General features: G+C 40.0%; 1 protein-coding gene across 1 annotated transcript in view; it reads left to right on the top strand.

The window, feature by feature from the left end:
• LOC149139457 (structural maintenance of chromosomes protein 4-like) overlaps positions 1-20,578 on the top strand; it is a 45,832-nt gene extending 25,254 nt beyond the window's left edge. Inside the window, exons 12-21 of the mRNA XM_089450723.1 lie at positions 16,963-17,127; positions 17,234-17,439; positions 17,648-17,969; positions 18,150-18,835; positions 19,025-19,121; positions 19,238-19,464; positions 19,583-19,748; positions 19,837-19,948; positions 20,057-20,238; positions 20,359-20,578. Coding sequence (XP_089306849.1) covers positions 16,963-17,127; positions 17,234-17,439; positions 17,648-17,969; positions 18,150-18,835; positions 19,025-19,121; positions 19,238-19,464; positions 19,583-19,748; positions 19,837-19,948; positions 20,057-20,238; positions 20,359-20,481 — 2,286 coding nt within the window. The 3' untranslated portion in view covers positions 20,482-20,578. The remainder of the gene's footprint in view (positions 1-16,962; positions 17,128-17,233; positions 17,440-17,647; positions 17,970-18,149; positions 18,836-19,024; positions 19,122-19,237; positions 19,465-19,582; positions 19,749-19,836; positions 19,949-20,056; positions 20,239-20,358) is intronic.
• Positions 20,579-21,604: the final 1,026 nt, after the last annotated feature.

The following is a 21,604-nucleotide window of genomic DNA, read 5'->3' as shown; positions in this document are numbered from 1 at the left end:
CAATCACACATAAATTGACACTGTTATTTTTGGACAATTGTCCCCAGGAAAAACCCAATGTGGGAAAATCGGTGCAACAGATGAGGGTTTTATTATTATCCAGCAGAAGAAATTTTGAGTACAATAAAATGGACCCCAAATTGGCAATCCTCTTTGAGAGAAATACTGACAAATATCTAAGGGAATTTACCCTCCTCGATCAATCTCAGCTCAATCTGGCAACTCGAACTGGCAAACTCAGACTCCTCTGCGCTGCTCCTACGTCGCCTCTGTGCAGTCCCTCAAACGCTCAGCCCAATCCTGCGTCGAATCTGCTTGTGATTGACTGTTGCTGCGCTAGAAAGAATTCTCCGACTCAGAGGAAAATTATCCTGGACTCCGACAACTAAATCCTGCTCTTGCTCAGCTAAATCGAACTGCCCTCTTGAGGCTCTGCGCAACCTTTTGGCGAAATAATATGTCCTCCTCTCCTAACTCTTCCAAAATTGGAAACTCCTCCAGAAATCTGCTACTTTGCCCCTCTGCCACCTGCTACTTGATCACTGGCTCAATTTCACTATTGAATCACCTGCTACTTGATCATTGGCTCAATTTCACTGTTGAATCACCTACTACTGGAAAATCAAACTGCCTTGATCACTGAGTATTTGCAACTGGTGTGTATGTTTTCCATCTACCCCATCAATCCCTTCTTATAATTTCTGGTTGAGACTTCAACGAACATGATTAAATCTTAATTGATGGCTGAGGTCATCTCTAAGTCGATCCATGTGAGTTTCTAGAGAATTCTCACATTTCTCAATTAATTCCTATTAATTAATTGATTTCCCTAAGTTAGACTTAGGCAATTTTTAATTATCGATCAATTAATTTAATTGCATTGTATCTTGGTGGAATTTCTAGAAACGATTTCTAGGTTTTGGAGAACTCATGTGTTTTAGCCTCTTCACAAAGTTTGAGATTTGAACACCATCTGATGCTACAAAAACTAACACTTCCTCTTAGTGAGGAAGGTGTTCTAGTGCTGCATTGCTACAACACCCCGTCTCTGCATCATCGTCCCATACACGTTGTTGATGTCTGACAACTGTAGTTGCCTACCATTGTCCATCAACCACTGCGCTAACTCAGATTCATCTGCTACTGGCTGTAGCTGAACCATGTTGCATCTGTGCTGCTGCCGACATTGCATTGTACAACTTGTACTGCTGCCAACTCTGCATTTGGACTGCAACCCAACTAACACTCCCTCTCATTGTTAGTGTTGTTGTTGCAACTACTGCAACTAAGAAGTATCTGAAGCAATCGTGTCTTCGTGTTGCAATTGTCTCTTGAGTCTCTTACTGCTACTAGCCTTTCCATTGTCCACTACGAAATTTGCACTGATGTTGACTCTGCACTGTGCCTCTGCACTGCTATCAACACTTCTCTCCTCCCCTCAACATCTGACTGCAACTAGTTTGCAACTGTCACTCTGGAACTGACTGCACCAACTGACACTGATCCTCTTGCTATTGAATATTGTGGGCCCCTGTAGCAACGTATGGTCTTGCTGCCACAATCTACGCTGTACCCTGCCTGGATCTTTGCAACTCTAGGAATAAAGCTTTACATCGTCCCATCTCTCTCTTGAAGGTATAACTGCATACATGGCGAAATCTTCCTCTAGTCGAGAGGAAAGATTATTGATCTCTGTGGATGTTGCCGTCTGATCCTGCTTCTCCTTCATGTGCTTCTTCCTTTAGGGACACTGGGTACTGTAGTGGCCAAGCTCGCCACACTTGAAGCACTTGATCTTGGACAAATCCTTCTTCTTCTTCTTTTCTCCTTGCGAGCCTTGTCCTTGATTGGGACGTCTTGCTTTCCATTTCGATGCAAGGGCTACATTTTCGTCCTCCTTCACACCCTTTGATCCTTTGCTGCTACTTCCACTGATGGAGCTCTTTACTAGAGCTCACCTCATCTCCTCTTGTATGAGATCTGCCCACATTTGGTCCCACCTAGGCAACTGATCTTGTCCCAAAATGCCTTGTACGAAGGTCTCCCATTCCTTGGTGACATTGTTGAGGGCCAAGCGCGCAAGTTTTGTAGGTGGATGTGACTCTCCTACGATTGCAATCTCATCTCAGATATCCTGAATTTTGGTGAGATAGGGATTGATGCCTTCACCCTTCTACATTGGAACATTACTCAACTTTTCCTTTAGCAACATCCTCCACTGCTCGAAAGGATTTTGATAGCATCCCTCATTTCTTTGGCCGTATTCTTGGCTGCAACTATGAGCCTATATGATGTCGAACTCCATCGAGAATCAACTGCTTCGCCTTGGTCATCTTCTTATTGTAATTCGCTAGCTGATCTGGATCTGGAAGTACGACACCAACGTTTTCTGCTTACTGATTCAGACCATATTTGTCTAGCAAGAATGCCATCCTGGCCTTCCAAATACAATAGTTCGATGCATCCTCTAATTTTTCCTAATCTCGGAGTCCTGCTGAAGGCATCACTGCAAAAACTCGACTTGGGACGGAAATATCCCTCTTTCACCTTCTCAACTGTTAGCATTGCTACTCGCACTCCTTCCTAGTGTGAGAAAATCTGCCTATGCTACTACCTACTACAGCTGGAAGTTTTGGATTTTTGAAACTAGAAACCCTCTAAGAGAAACTCCCTCTGTGTGTGCAATTTCTCTTCCTCTTCCGCTCGAATCTTCTCAATGATTTTGCTGTGCTGCTCTCTGGAATTACTTTATGGTCCTATCTCTGCTTGTTGGAGCTCTGCTCTGAGCAATTCAAACTTTTCTTGCCACTCTGCAACTAGAAATCAAACTTCTGCTCTGCGACTTGCACTGCGTGGATAGGCCTTGCACAGATCCTGGAGAAATTGTGTTGCTTCTCCCTGTGAACAACAAATTTCTCCCTCTTTCATCTTTGAGCTATTGATTTGATCAAAACTGCTCTGATACCATGTGAAAAGTCCTTGAAATGCAACAACTGGAAATTATTCTTCTAATTGGTTAATTATAAAATAGTTTATTTGCTACAACAAACAACGAATAATTCACATTGCAATTCTTCACAAATAAAAAATTACGTTGCGGAAAATAAAATATGTAGAACTGAGAAATATAGAGCAATCACACGCACAAATTAACATTGTTATTTTTGGACAATCGTCCCCAGAAAAACCTAATGTGGGAAAATCGGTGTAGCAGATGAGGGTATTATTATTATGATGCAACAAAAATTCCGAGTACAATAAAATGGACGCCAAATTGGCAATCCTCTTTGAGAGAAATGCTAGCAAAAATATCTGAGGGAATTTACCCTCCTCTTCGAGCAATCTCGACTTAATCTGGCCACTCGAACTGGCAAACTCAAACTCCTCTACGTAACTCTTGCGTCACCCCTGCACAGTCCCTCAAATGCTCAGCCCCATTTTGCCTCGAATATGCCTCTGACTGATAGTTGCCACTTTGGAAAGAATTCTCCGACGCACAAGAAAATTATTCCGAACTCCAACAACTGAATCCTGCTCCTGCTCAGCTAAATCGAACTACACTCTTGAGGCTCTGCGCAACCCCTGTACAACCTCCTGAAGAAATAGTACGACCTCCTGTCCCGACTCTTCCGAAACTAGAAACTCCTTCGGAAATTTGCTACTCTGCCTCTTTGCCACATGCTACTCGATCATTGGCTCGATCTCACTGTTGAATCACCTGCTACTAGAAAATCAAACTGCCTTGATCACTAAGTATCTGCAATTGGTGTATATGTTCTCCATCTACCCCATAGATCCCTCCTTATAATCTCCTGTTGAGACTTCAATGACCACAATTAAATCTTAATCGATGGCTGAGATCATCTCTAAGTTGATCCATTTGAGTTTCTAAAGAACTCTCACATTTTTCAATTAATTCCTATTAATTAATTGATTTCCCTAAGTTAGACTTAGGCACTTTTTAATTATCGATCAATTAATTTAATTGAGCTGTCTCAAGGTGGAATTTTTAGAAACAATTTATGGGTTTTTGAGAATTCATGTGTTTTAGCCAATATTCCACTGAGTTTCTGGGACAGGGAAACGCGGGAGTGGGGATACGCACAAGGGGGACATATATAAGCAAATCCAAAATTTAGGGAAATTTAGGGGAAACGGGAGGACGTTAGAGTCTTAAAAATTATAAAGTTTACAATTTTAATATATAAAAATAAAAAATAAAATCCCAACAATATGTCGATAACTAAGTAAATAGTAAATCTTAATAATTATGAAATGTATATCTAAATATGATCATCCTTTCGTATTAGACTATTATGAATCATAATCATAATTCAACAATTTTGCAATTATCAATGTAAAATTGTAAATCTTAAAGTAAATTACTAAATTGAATCCATCATTTGACATTATGCAATCTTCCATCTAAATTCATCATTTGGCAATGGGCATTAATATTATGCAACGTACATCTAAATTAAAATTTGACAATTGAAATTACACAATGCACATAGAAAGTAAATTCATCATATGACAATGACATTATGCTGAAGTCTAAAATAGCCATAGAATACAAAACTAAAGGTAAACATAGAAAGCAATGAAATACTAGTAAATTTCTCAAAAAGTTCTAAATAATAAATCATAGATCCAATCTGGTGGCTCCAAGTCACAAAATGAAAATCGCAGCTCCAATCCGGCAACTCCAAGTCACAAAATGAAAATTGCAGCTCCAAATGTCTCAGGCCCCCAGTTGATAGTAAATCCGAATCACAACAAATTGCAGACGAAAAATGTCAAGGATGACAACAGGAAAATCTTGGGTGGGAAGTAAAAACGTAGGGTTAATGAGAAATGAATGAGAAATGTGAATGATTATGTTTTGAAGTTTTTTGTTCTTGTTGTTTTAATTATATTAAAATTTGTAATTTTTTATGTTTTTAATTGTTATTAGCAAAAAAGAAATTGGGGGGATGCTTTTCGTCACCAGGAAAAAGTCCACCCGGAGTTTCCCAAAGTTTCCCCAAAAAGGACATGGGGAAACATTTCCCCAAGAGTTTCTCTGTCCTCAGAGCGTGGGGAGTGAGGAAGCGTGTCCCCGACCCTGGGGGGCGCGTCCACGGGGAAAACTGGTTTTAGCCTCTCCACAAAGTTTGAGACTACAACATCATCTGATGCTACACAAAATAATAGGAGGGTCAACAATTTCATGATCATCAGATTCTTCATGAGGGTCTTGGTCCATTGGTTCAGTTTCTTTAGCTTTTGATTCCACATTCTTCGGAGTCACTTGTATCTCATCATCAAAGTCCAAGTGTGAACCCTTGGACTTCCAAAAAGAAACATCTTCATCAAAGATAACATCCTTGCAACTTTCAGTATAATGTTGTCTTGGAATATAGACCCTAAAGGCCTTTGAATCTTCATTGTAGCCCACAAAAGTCCCCTTCTTCCCAGAAGGCTCCAACTTTGCCCTCTTTTGCTTAGGAACATGAACATAAACATGGCAACCAAAAATCCTTAAGTGCTCAACATTGGGGTTTTTTTTTTTGGTCAAAGAAGAGTGAAGCCTTCTATTAATTGCAAGAAATATTACATATGTTACATGGCTTTACAAAGTAAGGATCAACAAAGGCTAACCCTATGAAGGGTAACCAAATCCATAACCAAAAACACACCCAAAACCACCTAAGAACTCATGTGATTTGACGATCACAAACACTCTCGCCTCGGCAAACTGCGCCCCTTTTATCCGATTCACGGACCCGAAATTAATGTGAGCCATTGGTTTATAAAAGTTCAGGTCCATTTTGAAACTTAAGCTCTGATTACTTGTAGAACCCGGCCATTGATTTGGCAGTCCTTCGAGATATCGGAGCTCAAACCTGCACGGTCAATAACTGCCTTTTCAGACCCGATGAGGATTATAAACTGTTAGACTAAAGAGCATTGGGTCCGCCTTGTTGGTCAACCTTCAATTGATTTTTCGCTCGATGGCCATTAGATTGCGCAGGCTGTCAAGATCCGTGGCCGGCGACCAACGAAGAGACCTGTTGTTTACCAAGAGCCTCTCCCCTGTGGAAAGCATTTATCTTCCCCCCTTTTTTCCTTTTCTTCTTTTTTTGAAAATTAACGGTTAAAAAAGACTTCCACTTCCGCTTTCTCCTGCTTCCACTAGTCTTCCTTCTTGTTCAGTTCTAATAGTTTGGAAGTTTTCCATGTCTTTGTCCACCTGTCTTTGACAATCCTCATGCAATTTCCCCAAGGGTGTCGAGTCCCATGCATGCCTGCTGTAAATTTCTTTGCAAAACACTCCTTCATTCGCCAGACGATCAGCTAGCATATTGGCTTTTCTTCGCACATGAACAAAGTTGGCCATTCTTAGGGTTTGAAGGTGGGAATGAATATGCTGAAAGACCTGCAAAAGTCGCCAATGTTTTGATACTTTTCTAGGTGCTTTTCCATTGCAGATCTTCTTGGCCGCATTAATAACCAATTCCGAGTCTGCTTCAATGATGACATTATGAGTATTTGACTCAATTAGTATTTCTAGGCACTGCTCTAAGGCCATGAGCTCCGCCATGTTATTTGTGGCAGTTCCCAGATGACTATGAAAGATGTCCTTTATGCACCCCTGCTCATCTCTGATGACCCCGCCAAAACCAGCCATCCCTGGGTTTCCTTTAGAGGCTCCATCTATGTTAATTTTCAAGAAACCATGAGGAGGAGGTTGCCAAAAGTCTTTACCAACGTTTATCCGGCTCACATCCTTGTGTATGCTTTGGGGAACTAGCGAATGGAGACCCAACTGTAGCAGTATACGAGTGTCCTGGGGCAGAGTTTGGTTCTCAGGAGGTCTCCCTAACATGGCACCAACAGTGTCTTTGAGTTGTCTTAATATCTGTGCAATAATGTTCTGGGTTGAGCCAGTTTTTCCCTTGAAAATCATGCCATTGCGTTCTTTCCAGACGTCCCAGATTAAGAAGCTTGGAACCAGAGTCCAAGCGTTGTTGATGATCTCATTGCCTGAGAAGTTCCTTCTCCAATTCCTCAAAGTGTTAGTAATACTGAGGCCATCCCTGTCAGTTTGCCTGAAGACTGAGGCCACCCAATCCCACAATGTTGAGGTGAAGGGGCAAAGGTTGAGTAAGTGTTCCATCGTCTCCTCTTGTGTGCCACACAGATAGCATTTGGAGGGGCCAACAAAACCTTTCTTTAGAAGATTTTCCCAAGTTAGAATTTTCTTTTGTTGAACTAACCACATGAACAACTTTATCTTCATCCAATGCGGGTGCTGCCAGAGGTTCTTCCATGCCTTATCAGGGTTTTGATAATCGAACCCTAGAGCTAATTGTTTGGCTTCTTTTAGGTTAAAGTTACCTTCTGTGTTTCTTCCCCATCTCAGTTGGTCAGGCGAGGATGAAACCAAAATTTTCCTTTGTTCCAAGTCCATAGCAAGAGAGTTTGCTTGAGCTTTCAAAGGGCTCTCTTCCTTGTAGCCTAGATCCTTCCATATTCTCCATTTGCCATTGTTTCTTACCTGCTCCCAGAAGTCACTTACCATGCATAAGCCTTTGTTGTCGGTGTCATTCTTGAGATCAGTTAGTTCTTCCCTAAATAGGTTTGGTTCTTGCTGCCAGTTGTCCTCCCAGAATCTTGCTAGGTTCCCATCTCGGATCTCCCAGAAGCTGTGCTGCTGGACAATACCTCTATTTTCCCAAGCAAGATTCCATATGTGGGAGCCCTTGATAAGCCCAGACATTTGAATGTGATCCCTTTCCTGCCAATTTCTTGCATATTTATGTTTCCAAAGCTTGGCCCATGGGGTTGTCGACTCCTTGAGCCACCTCCACCAAAGCTTTGCACCCGAAACTTTGCTGAGGGTTTCGGGGTCATGAAGCCCCAATCCACCATGGGCCTTAGGTTTGCATAGCTTGTCCCAAGCTACCAAAGCCCACTTCTTTTTCTCTTCCCCTTTGCCCCAAAGAAAATCTCTTTGAATGTTCCTGATCTGTTGTGAAACTCCTTTAGGAACAGGAAGAGCAGACATTATGAAAATGGGTATGGCCTGCAGGATAGCTTTTGTGAGCACAAGGCGCCCTGCTAAATTTAAAGATCTGCATGTCCATTTCCTGACCTTATCCTGAAGTTTGTTAATGACCGGCTCCCACACTCCCCTGCTTAGAGGTTTGTCTGTAAGGGGCATTCCCAGGTACTTAGAGGGTAATTGATCCCTTTGGAACCCTAGAATTCTGGTAAGATTTCTCTGAATAGCAATGTCAGTGTTAAAAAAGAAAACTTTTGATTTGTCAAGGCTTACCTCTGTACCAGCAGCCATAGCAAAGTCATTCAAGATTTGTTTAAAAGCTTTGGCTTCCTTGACTGTGGGAATGCCCTGCAGCATAGTGTCGTCCACAAATTGTTGGTGAGTTGAGGTCGCTCCATCTGTGGTGAGTTTCAAACCCTTGATTCTTCCCTCAACACTTGCCATTTTTATCGCTCTGCCTAGCCCTTCCATCATGAGCACAAAGAGGAAGGGGGAGAGCGGATCTCCTTGCCTTAGTCCCCTAGAGGGCATGAAGGTTCTTGAGGGCAAGCCATTAAGCAGGATTGAGAAACTGGTCGTGGATGCAAGGGCCATAACCCATCTGATCCAATTGTGGTCAAAACCATAAGCTTTCAACACTGCCCTGATGTAAGACCAGCTTAGCTTGTCATAAGCTTTCGCTAGGTCAAGCTATATGATCATTCCAGCTTGCTTGTTGCTTTTCAGAGTGTACCATCTCATGAGCTTGTATGATATTGTTGAGAATCTGTCTTCCTTCCACATAACCAGTTTGCTCCTTTGAGATGAGAGCTGGAAGAAGGGGCTTGAGTCTGTTAGCAATCACTTTTGAGATTATCTTGTACACCACATTACATAAAGCTATGGGTCTGAATCTGTCCGGTGTGATGGCTTTCTCCTGCTTTGGAATCAAAGCTATGAAAGAGGCATTGAGAGCCTTCAGGACCGATTTGGATCTTCTTGAGTCTTCCACCACCTCAAGGATGTCTTGTTTGACTGTTTTCCAGCATGCTTTGAAAAAGTCCACATTGAAACCATCCGGGCCAGGAGCTTTCCCATTTTGCATCTCATTGATAACTTCACTGACCTCATCTTCGGATACTGGCCTATTGAGATTATGATTGTCTTCCCTTGTGACAAGCTTGGGAATGTACCTTGTGAATTTACTAATGAACTGTGACCTGTCTAAGAGAGGCTCCTTTGCAATGCTAAGGAAGTGTTGTACTAGGACAGATTCCATTTCTTTGTGGGTGACGAGCTCTTTCCCTTGAGAATCTTTGAGTTTTAGAATTCTGTTGTGTGACCTGTGACTCAAAGTTGACTTGTGAAAAAACTTTGTGTTTCTTTCCCCTTCTTTAATCCACTGTACTCTCGATTTCTGTCTCCAGAAAATCTCCTCTTGCCTGCATCTGTCATCCCATTCCTTCTGAAGAACATCTGCTTGAGATTTCCTTTCCTCGTTAAAGCCCTCTGTGATCATAAGCTGATTAATCCCCTGAAGTTTCTGTTCAACTTCTTTTTTGGCTTCGAAAATGTTACCAAACTGTTTTTTGTTCCAATCTTTGAGTCTGACTTTAATGTGTTTAAGTCTTTGTTGTAGCATGAACATTTTGGTGCCTTGAAGGGGCAACTCTTCCATCCACCATTTATCAATATTGTTGGTGAAGTCAGGGTGAGAAAGCCAGACATTTTCAAACCTGAAAGGTCTGTTCCTCGGTGTGCCCATAAAAGTGGCTTCAAGCTGGACTGGCCAGTGGTCTGAGCCTCCAAAAGGAAGGATTAAAGCTGACATGTCAGGGCCTGTGAGAAATAGGTCCCCTGAGATCATGAATCTGTCTAGTTTAGTGGCAACTTGAGAAGCCCCTCCTCTCTTGTTGTTCCAGGTGAAGGTGCCATTTATTGTTTCAGCATCCACTAATCTCATGTTATTTATGAAGTTCTGGAAGGCAATGGAGTCTTCTGGTGCCCCCTTTTTTCTCTTTAAGAGATTTGATCATATTGAAATCCCCTACCAGAATCCAGGGAATATTGGGATATCTCTCTCTTAGTTCCTCAAGGGAAGTGAGAAACTTGAGTTTGTCTTCTAGTTTTTGAGGACCATAGACATTTGTAATCATGTAACTCTCCTTATCACCCACAGGTTGTATTACCAATGAAAGATAGTTCCTGGACGCTTCCGCGTCCAAGATTCCGAGTTTTTGGGGATCCCAGAGCGTGAGAATCCCTCCTGCCGAGTTATCTGCCTTAACCTCTAGATACTCATACCTGCTCAACCATTTGCTATGTATTTCTCTGATTTTATCCATCGAGCATTTTGTTTCCTGAATGAAAACCATGTCTGGTTTTCCTTCTTTTATTCTACTGCTGAGATTTCTTTGTTTCCTTTTACTTCCTAGGCCCCTAATATTCCAGGTTGTAAACTTCATTAAGAAAGATTTTTAAAAGAGTAACTAGTTAGATCTTTCATCTTACCTGAGTTGATCATGAGTTTTCCACATTTTGTTAGCAACTCATTCTATCTTTTCCTTCCTCTTTTCCTACCTAGGTTCTTGGAAGAGTGCCCTGGTGTTTCCTCCATTGTCTTCATCCCTCTATTTTCTTGGCTTTCATGGTTTCTTTTGACTCCAGAGCTTTTCGATTGGGATCTCCATAGGAAGAGTTGTTGAACCCTATCAAACTCCTCTTTTGGCAGGGAGTCAACTCCTTTGGTAATACCCTGCTCCAGAAACTTTTCTAGATCCAAGTTTTCCTTCTCAAGAATCTCCTGTAGTTCATGATCCTCCGTTCCCGCCTCACTTGGGGTCATCTCATGGTCCCTGCTGAGCTCCACCATGCTCGGTAGATCGTTCTGTTGTTGACTGTTCTCTGTTATGTCCTCCATGCTAGTGTCCCTATCCTTCTCATTGGTCTTGGTCTCCAATTTCTGGTTTTCCCTGTTGTTTCCCATTTCTTCTTCTAAGATTTTGAAACTATTGTGGCTCCGTTGTTCGTCCTTGTTGGCTTTCTTTTGGTGCCGCTTTCCTCCTTTCCCCTTACCCCCCACCTTAGTGAAACCCTCGGGATCTTTGCTTGTGGTGGTTTTTTTTTTCGCTTTCCAGTTTGTTTAATGGGCAGTCTTTGTATAGGTGCCCATGTTCATGGCACTTGTGGCACCTAAATGGGACATGCTCATAGTCCACTGCCTGCACCCATTCCTCATCATAAACTTCTAAAATGATCTCGTCTGGGTGTGCCCCAGATAGGTCCATTTCCACACAAAGTTGGGCGAAGGAAGTGTATTTGCCTCTTAATGTCGCATATGATATCTTTATAAAATGCCCTAGTTTATTGCCAATAGCCTTTAGAGACTCCGGCAGCCAATAATCTAAAGGAAGGGAGTATAGTCTTATCCATACCGGTACTGAAGTGAATGTTTCTCATTCTGGGACAAAGTTCATCACCCATGGTCGCATGTACAGTCCTGCAGCAACGTAAAAATAGGGTCCTCCCTCGAACACTCTGTCTTTATCTTCTAAGCTCGTGAACACCACCGTGAAGAAACCCTTGGATCCAAGGTGAAGGTTTATTTCTCCTTTCAGTTTCCAGTTGTACCTTATCCATGCATGTAAGGCCTTCTTCGTCGGCCAAGTCCCCATAAATTTGCATATGATCACGTGTTCCGCCATGTGATCTCTGTGCACCTGTAGCGCTGGATCACTTAAAACAACCCGGGGAGTGATGGTTGACTTGGGTTTGCAGCCCCCTGTCGCCCTCAAAGGTGCAACCTTCTGACTGCTGCCCTCTTTCCTCTTCTCCCTACTATCTTCCTCATGATTTTCTCTTTGTTTGTGAGATTTGATTTTTCCTGAGTTAGTGTCCTCAGTGATCCCCTCTGTTGGTTCCTTGAAGTGATGCAGATCAGATTCCTTGTTTCTGTTCGCTGCTATGTGATTGTAGGAGGGAGAAGAACTCCCTCCTCCACGACCCACCATAGTCACCAGCTTCAAACTCTGACTCAAACCCTAGAACCTCTCTTCCCAAGAATCCTAGAGGTTGTTCAGAAATTTCTTTTCTGCTCCGCAATAATCTTCAATCTCAACATTGGGTCTTTCACTTGTAAAGACTTCTCTATTTTGAACATATACAACAACCTTCGCAACTTCTCCCCATAGAAACATTGGTAACTCTTGATCATGAAGCATGGCTTTGACAACTTCCATAATAGTCCTGTTTTTTCTCTTGGCAGTTCCATTTTGTTGAGGATAGTAGGGAACTATTAGCTCCCTCTTAATTCCAGCATCCTTGCAGAAATCAATCAATTCTTTGGATACATATTCTCCACCATTATCAGACCTCAAGATATTGATTCTTCTACTTGTAGCATTTTCAACTTGAGCTTTGAATTCAGGAAATTTTCTCAAATACTTGATCCTTGGACTTTAGAAGACAAATTTGTGATTTGCAAGAATAATCATCAATGAAAGATACATAATACAAGTTGCCACCCAAGGTCTTAGCAGACATAGGCCCACAAACATCAGAGTGCACAAGATCCAAAATTCCTTTGGACCTACTATCACTGCTTGTATAACTTCCTTTCACATTTTTCGCAAGGGCACATACTTTACAAATACCATCATGATCAACCTTGATTTTTGGTACACCCTTAACAAAATCTTTCATTCTAGTCAAAGCTTTATAGTGAATATGAGCGTACCTTCGATGCCATAGCTCACAAAGATCAGTAGTGTTATGAAGCAAAGCTTGAATTGAATGTCCAAAGAGACGATATAGGCCTCCAATTCACACACCAATGACCTTTGTAGATTCAAAAGAGGCATCCTTTTTCCATGCTAAGACTTGCCCATCAACAATATCCTTTGTCTTCAAGAGATGAGATGGACAACAATTTTTTCTTCAAACCAGGGACATAGATGAGATGGACAGCAAATTTTTCTTCAAACCAGGACATAGATGAGATGGATAACAATTTTTTCTTCAAACCAGGAACATAAAAAATATTGTTAAGTTTAACATTACTTCCTGAATCCAATTGAAAGGATGATAAGCCAATACCCTTGAATTCATATTTGCCATTGTCTCCAAGCTCCACTCTTTGTGCTATCTTATTTTCAACCAATTCATTAAGATGATCACGATTCCTAGTCATGTGCCTAGAGGCACCATTGTACACCAACCATATCTCATTATGACCTGCAATGGCACCTGTAAAAGCAGAATAAAATGAGTATTCTTCTTTAGTATCTCTTTTCTTAGGCCTCCTCTTGGATTCATCAAGGTCAACAGCAGAAGCATGTTGCTTCCTCTTTCCATTCCTTTATAGTGACCATATGCTTGGCAACGATAGCATTGAACATTAGTCAAATCTCTTCCATCTGTTCTATCTTTTCTATCGGTTTTCTTGGAGCAGATCTCAAATTTGGTCTTCTACCAGAACTTCTTTGAAACCTTCCAAAATTAGGTCTTCTTTTATTCTTCTTGGAATGAGCTGCTAAAGCTTCTTCATTTGTATCTTCAATAGGGTCTCTTGAAGGAAGTCTTGACTCTTCTTGAGTGCAGGACGGCCATAGCTTACCAAATGAAGGTGCATTCTCCTTGCACTAATGCTTGCATTCTCCTTGCACTAATGCTTGCTGCAAAAGGATCCCAAGATCTAGGCAAGCCACCCTAGCCACAACTACCAATTCCTTGTCAGATACTTCTTCTCCAATGGCCTTGAGTTGATCTCTTATTCGAGATATCTTTACAAAATAGGAAGCCACTGTATCATTCTTTGTCATCTTGATATTGCAAAGTTGATCCCTCAAGTTTATAGATTGATTGATGTTGTTGATAGTGTAAACCAGTGATGGCATCATACATCCCTTTGGATGTTTGGTGATCAGCAATATAGGGAATTAGATTATCCCCCACAGATTCTATAAGGATGCTTCTTGCCAAATTGTCATCTTCTTGGAACTCCTCTTTTCCTGCATTATCAGATGGTTCAGTGACCTTACCTGTAACAATGCCCAAAACCTTATGTCTTGCAAGTACCAGATCAATCCTAGCCATGTATGCCCTGTAATTAGTAGCTCCTTCAAGCTTGTTCTGTCTTCATGACGAAATGAATGATGAAGACCTCCAAACTCTTCAAGGTGCTTTCAATGCTTCTTCAAGGTGATCTCACAGCTCTTTCTCTTCACCAAAGGTCTGATCCCATGTTGATTTTCTAGTGCATCCAAGACTAGTGTAGTTTTTCAAAATTGAGAACTACTTCCAATGATATATTCAGTATTCTTTTTGCATTCCAATCATAAAGCAGTTATACATGAAAAACTTCAACAATATAATTTCATCAACGGAGCAGTAGAGATCACATGAACAGTAAACAAGAGACAAGGGACACCAAAAATTAGGCTTCAAGCCAGGGCAAAACCCACAAAGGGAAACCCAACCAATTCTTTCCTTATGAGAGAAAGTTCATCAATAGTACATCAAAATATTCCAACAATCTGACCTCAAAATGTCCAAGTCAATGCCAGTCAACGAGGAGAGAGAAAAGTCAATGCTGGTCAAATATTACAATTTGCACAGAGGGGCCAAATTTCAGCTTGTGGTAGCTGAACAGGGGGGCGAAATTTGGTCCTGAAGTTGCCTCAGAAAACCAATCAACGAGCCAGTCAAAACCTTCGGTCAAAGCCTCAGTCAAAGCATGCGGTCAACACCAGTCAATGAGCCAGAACACGGACAAAATCTCAGTCAAACAAAGTCAAGATATCTCTGCAATCTTCAGCCCTCCAAGACAGTCAAAAGTTAAAACCTCAGTCAAAGAGATGCGAAATAGTCCAGGTCAACAAAAGTCAAACATAAGAGTAAATGCTGGTCTATGCATATTAGAAAGCCTCCTTGACTCCTTCGCACATGTGTTGTCTCTCTGTGATTTCAGATTGAACTTGAGTGTGATGAGATGGTCCAAATGAAGTCCAATGATGCCATATTTATTTGAGTCATAAGAGGTGGCTTTTTCACCCATGTGAGGCCGACTTGGTCAAAGTAAAAAATATGAGTTTCCTCCATCGCTTGCCAATGAAAATGGCAACCATAGCTACCCAAATTTTCAACAAGTTATTGGTTCAAATCGTGTGAAGTAACTTTTGAGGCTTAAACAAAATTCACCAAGTATCATTTCTAGGAAGCAGCTATCAGTATTTCTGAAGGGTTCATTCCCAAAAATCTGATTACAATTTTCCCAATGGTCAGGGAAGAAGCTATCCGATCCAATCCCTACTTTCCCAATGAGTGGCATCTTGGAAGATTGTCTGAACATGCTATCAATCTGATGTGGAATCAAGTGGCCACAAATACTTTAAAACTGGCTCAAGCATGGAGTGTCCGGCTATTGTACTTTCACCCACTTGTTCTGCTTCTTTTCCTTACCTTTGATTACCTACTTGGTGTGATCTGGACAAATCTCCTTTGAATTGTTGGTTAGCTCCCCTCCTATTTGCATCTTGCCTTTGATTGTGTTACATTTTTCCACTGCCTTTATTGCACACTGGAAGACCTCATCTACAGAATGTAGGTTAACCATCTACATCCTGTCTTGGATATGAAAACACAGCCCATAAAGCTATCTAGCTAGAGCTTATTTTTCATCTTAATGCAGGTATCTAGCTGAAGCTTATGTTTCATCTTCATGCATAGCTATTCTGGTTTGCAGTTTCATAAACTGCTCCATTACTCTTACACTGGCATATCCTTTTGTTTCAAGTTGTGATATTGCCTAGAGAAGGTCTTGTGATAGTTTAATTGCAATTATGTAGTCTGCAAATGCTTCAGCATTTTTCCCACTATCTAATTTTCTATCTGCCTTGATTCACCTGATCCTTCTGCAAGTGATTCCACCATAAGCCTGCACTGTATTTCATCTCGTCATAGCAAACTTTCCTTGGGTAATCTCACCTATGCTTTCCATATCAAAGTGTTGCCCCAGCTCCTGAACACAATCTATTAATGCAACTGGGTTATATATCCTACAAATATGTTGACTTTATGCTTCTTTTTGGTTCCTTGTTTGGATCTTGCCTCTATGAGCCTCCCCCACGGGGTCAAGTGCTACAATCTGAGTGGTGGCAATACTTCTCCCTTCATCTTCAGAATCAATAATCCTTAATCTCCTCTGTATAGCCTCTAACCTTTTGCAGACCTCATATCCAAATATTTTCTGGCTTTAGCGATCTGTCTTCATCTTCTTTCCTAACCAAAGACAATTCCTCCATGAGTTATCCTGTTGCTCTGATACCAAAATTGATATAACAGTAATTGTGAAGTCTCTGGCAGTCTTCTGTAGACAGAGTTGCCTTGGCAATGTGAAACACCCCGCAACACAACTATTCTATACTGGGAAAATACAATTTTTTTTAATAGAGCAGACAATTTTAACAGCATGAAGCAGACAACAGATCTGATATCCTCTGAAATAAAAAAAACCATGATTTATGTTTTAAAAGAACTCAGGAGCACCCTCCACCAAAGATAAATAGGCTGTTACTGTGAAAAAGAAAAATTGGACAGTAAGAATCTGTCCACTTATTTGCGTCAATCTGGATGTGGGGTTGAATCTTGCTTATTGTCTTGGGTGCAAGTGTCATGACTCATAATTTGGTGTGGGAAGGGGGAAGATAATTTGTAAAGGCTGTGCAAAAATCTAGGCAGCCCTCTGCTTGACTGTCATTATGAAGATCAATATCTGCATAACCTAGCATGAATGACGGGGCTTTTATAGCCCTGATGAATTACTGGAGAAGGCACCTTAGTTTGTGATAAAATGATTGTTGCAACAATTATGCTATGCTATGTATCATTTCTACCCATCAAAATTTGAAATCCTAATTCTAGTGATTATGAACTTTCAGATTGAGATCTCAATGAAGGCTTTGGAAGAATGGCATAAGTTCGGAGAGGATCATGAAAGAAAAGTTTCAGCCACAAGAACTAGATTATCTCAATTGCAGAGAGAAATAGCCTTGATATATGATCAGAAGCTACCTAGGTTGAGAGAAGAGATTAGTAAGAATGAAGTAAGCATGCCTTTATCCATTGTTCGATATTTCTTTCAAATAATTCAACTTGGTCAGAGACTATGGCTTGAAGAAATTTGATTGCATGAATAAATCCATTTAACAGGTGGAAATGAAGCATTTACTAAAGAAGCGAAAAGATATTCAAAACAGAGCAGATAAGTTATCTCGAGAAGATGAGGCTGCAAATGTTCTCATTCAAACATTAAAAGGAAAACTGCATGGGAGGATTACAGATTTGGCTACAGTTAGTGGCCTCTTGGCAAAAGCAGTAAATTCCATTCTTTGTCATCTTACAAATCCTGCAACCACGTAAGTTGAACTCAATAATATTTTTAATTTAATGGTACTGCCATTTAGATTGCATTCCTAATACAAACTAACAAAATATCGATTTTCCTTGTTAAAACTTATATTTTGAAAATTATTATATGTGACAGAGTATGAGTTGAATTTGATGGAATGCAAGTGATTTTTTTTTGGAAACCTGAAGACTGACATGGCTCATACCTGTGTGCAGATTTGTAGTTGATGATAGAGATACAGCAAATAAAATTATCTCATATTTTCAGGAAAACCGCATAGGCATTGCAACATGCGATATTTTATCTGAGTTAAGTCTACAATTCAAGTGCAGAAATATTTGTGAAACTGGACCATATGTTAGACCAGTTTTGCAAGATCTCCAGTGTTTAGAAAATTATCGGCCCGTCTTCCAAAAATATTTTGGAAATTGGTGTATAGCAAAAGACCTTTATGCTGCAACCACATATTTCAAAAGAAAGCAAGGTTATTCTGAGACATATGATGTTGTGACTGAAGATGGAGTTATCTTCAAAAAGGTAAAACTAAGCCTTGTTTATGCCTGGCTTTAAATATAACATTAATTATTATCTTTATATGTTGCATTTTGAAGTTGTTTATCATGAGTATAATATTCACTCTATGCTAGATAATCAAGCATTTTCAGTCGAGTCTCTAATTTGGAAATTCATTGACAAGTACTTCTTTGTTCAATTTAGGATGGGGAAGTAATTGCTGCTAACTGGGACACAAAAGGGAAAGCAGCATTTAAATCTAGTGATGATATCTCTAAGCAAGATGAATCAAAAACCATTGTAATATTGGAGGAGGTCCTAAAAGAGAAGGCTAAAGAGAAAGATAAGTTAGAAGCAAGTCTAGCGATAGTACTAACTAATTTGGAGCTCATAAAATCTCAAGAACAAGATGCTTATGAACAATTGCAGAAACTAAGAGAAAGTGAAAAATCTCATTTGGTCTCTAATACAGCAGCTATCAGATTGAAGTTTGAAGAAGAGCAAATTGAGCTTGATACTATTAAAAAAGCAGTGGAAGATGATCGAGAGGATCACAAACTTCAAAAGGAAATTGAACATTTGAAACAGGAGCAAATGATTTTGAAAAGCAAATTGGGAGTAGCTGAAAATTTTCCTTCATACAACCCTGAACTGGTTGAATTGAATGAGAAAATTAAACAGCTTAATGAAGCAATGAGATCATACACAATCGAGATGCAACAGAAAAGATCATCTGTCAAGATGTTAAAAAATCAGTTGGAAACGGTAAAATCTGATGGTAAGTGTAAGTCATCACTCTCAGAAAAGTTAACAGCTCTTGCCACACACGAAGAGAAATTTATCCACACAAAGCAACAATTTCATGAAGCGGAACTTCAAATGTCCACCAGGTTGGTTTTAGATAACTTTAATGATGTCAGTTCAGCGTAGTTGACGGGTTTTCATCCAACAATTAAAAGAAAATACGGGTTGGCATCATATAATTAGTCATTTTTTTGCATGATGAATGTTTTCTTGTCAGACCTATTGTTTTTTTATCTAAAACTCCACTAAGGAACAATCAAAGAATGCACATGCAGGAAAACAGAAATCGAGAAAATGAAAGCGGAAGTGATTGAATTTGAAACGAAGATTTCTGAGTGTAACAAAGAAGAGAAGGCACTAAGGTCAAGAGAGGTAATTCTTAAACTTGTTCTTATTCCTGTATGCAATTATTTGCAGATGACATATTACTGTAGGTTAAATTCTAATTGGCATGACTAGGGAACCTTACAGAACAATACTTTTGGTAGGTTTTCATAAAGGGTGAATTAAATGGGTTGGTGGCCTCTGAAAAATTAGCAAAGGAACAATTAAGAAAGATTATTTTGGCGCTGCAAGACAGTAGTCGACCTCAGCTCCACAAAAAAGTATGCCACGAACCATCTGATCCATCCTTTGAAGCACTTGCAAATGAAGCAGAAGACGAGGAAGGCCTGGTCTTGGCTCAGGAGGAAATGTCTCTGAATGAAATGAGAAGGCAATAATTCATTTATTAAACATTTTTTTACTTGGACTCGGGCAATGACTAACTGAAATGTACTTTGTGGTTTGCTTTCATTGATTCATTATTTCTGAAATGAGTTTATTTTCTACAGAAACATTCGTGCCGATGCCTTAGAGGAGGATGTAAAGTACAGAAAGAATGAATCTTACTTTTTGATAGAACTTGATAAACTTAGTGAAATGATAGAATCACAAAGAAATCACAAGGACAAGCTAGAAAATGAGAGGTTTAATATATTTACAAAATCTGTCAAGAAGGTAAGTTTGATCTAGTTAATCTGGTTGATTTTCAAAGCAATTATAGATGCACTTTTTATGTTTCAGACTAATGTTTTCAAGCTTTTAGCTGAATGGCGTACTGTCAAAAACTTATCAAAGCCTTACACAACATGGAGATGCATATCTCTCTTTCACAGAGGAAAAGAGTCTTCTGTTTTCTGATGGAGTAAATCTACAAGGTATTGATAAATCAAGCTACTGATTTTTCCCCAAACAATATACTCTGAATCAGTTCGCCTTGGCAAAATTTAGCTACTAAATACTCACATTTGAATTTGGTTAACCAGTGCGCCCAGATCGTCATAAATGGCGGAATTTCAATTCTCTGTCCGGGGGCCAACAAGCTCTAGCCTCTTTAGCCTTGTCATTCAGTTTACAAGCAATGTTTCCCTCACCCTTTTACTTCTTTGATGAGATTGATGCTTCCCTGGATACAAAGAATGCACGACTAGTTGCAGAATACATCAAGGTGAACCTATCAATGTTCCCTCTATAATTTCTTCCCTGATTTTTCAGACACCTGAAACTTTCAATTATGTGTACGACATTAACAAGTTTTGTATGTTTCGATTTGTTTTGTCCTCTTCAGAATCAAACTTCTGCTCAGTATATTGTGGTTTCACATCGGCCTCAGTTATATGAGCTTGCAACATCTTTGGTGGGGGTCTATCATTACAATGGTTCCTCGACATGTATAACTGTCAAAGTCTAACAATCAAGATCAAGTATTTTACGTACGAGGCATCAGTTTGATATTTACACACCTCTTAGAATGATAGCACCTCTTAAAATCGCTCATTCACTTCTCAAAAGCCAGATACGTAAAAATGTCAATTGTGATAAACAGCATTTGCACATTTTATGAAAACTAATTGTTATAACATAAAAGTTTATAACCAACACAGTGAAATCTAAATATGAGTAACATAGAATCATAGAATCATACATGCATGGTTGTGGACCCACATACACACTAGGACTCCTTCGGTTCAGGTTAGATAACCGCACCACCTTAATTTTTTTAAAGTTGTACTTTGGTTGTAACATTTTTTTTGGGGTAAGTTTTATTTCTATATTAGTATAATACAAAAAGAGTTGCATCTTTGGGTGTTTTAAGGTTTATTAAAAGAAAATCAGATATTAGACAACAACCATTCAAGAGCTTTTTCAAAATTTCCCAAACATTTATATTTAACTCTTCATAGTCATAATAGTTTACCTGGATAGGAGCAATAGATTCAAACAAAACATTGACCATAAGACATTTAAAAATGTCATAAAACCTAGATTGAGAGGGGCATGGGTGAGACAAGGTCTCCGGTCCTTTTTCCTTGTTGGAATGGTCTTGCTTTGGTTCATCCTCAATGATTATTGGGTTCAAACTAGTGCTTTGCCAATAAAAAATGCCCATGAGCTCCACCATTTCTCTCTTTGCTTGAGCCTTCTCCATAGAGTTTGAAATTGAGCTTGAAAGCAACCCTGCATAGCACACCAAATTTGGTCTGTTGCCCACCAATAGTGGGTGACCCCATAGGAGAATTTTCCTCCTAGATTTGTCTTCACCTGGCAGCCAACAACCCCTTGTAGCCACCCGATAGCTTTGATGTGCTACTATTCTCCGCCCCCTGAGCCAGTGGTTGTGTACACTTGCTCATTTGTCATGAACGTATGTTTGGAGGTGGGCTATCCAATCTTGAAGGTATGATTTTTCATTATGTAATTGAGTGTTTATGCTTTTTTTTTTCAGCACACTTGGGCATGGATTATTTGATGACTTAAAAGAAGGAAGGGTCTCGACTGTACTCTTGTTCCCTTACCTTAGCTTGGGGGTTGAT

The sequence above is a fragment of the Pinus tabuliformis genome, chromosome X, assembly GCF_031772625.1.
Source record: "Pinus tabuliformis cultivar Carrire ecotype Pingquan chromosome X, CPIR1, whole genome shotgun sequence".
Classification (NCBI taxonomy): Eukaryota; Viridiplantae; Streptophyta; class Pinopsida; order Pinales; family Pinaceae; genus Pinus; species Pinus tabuliformis.
The sequence above is the reverse complement of the archived record's forward strand: the minus strand, read 5'-3'. Positions and strand labels throughout refer to the sequence as shown.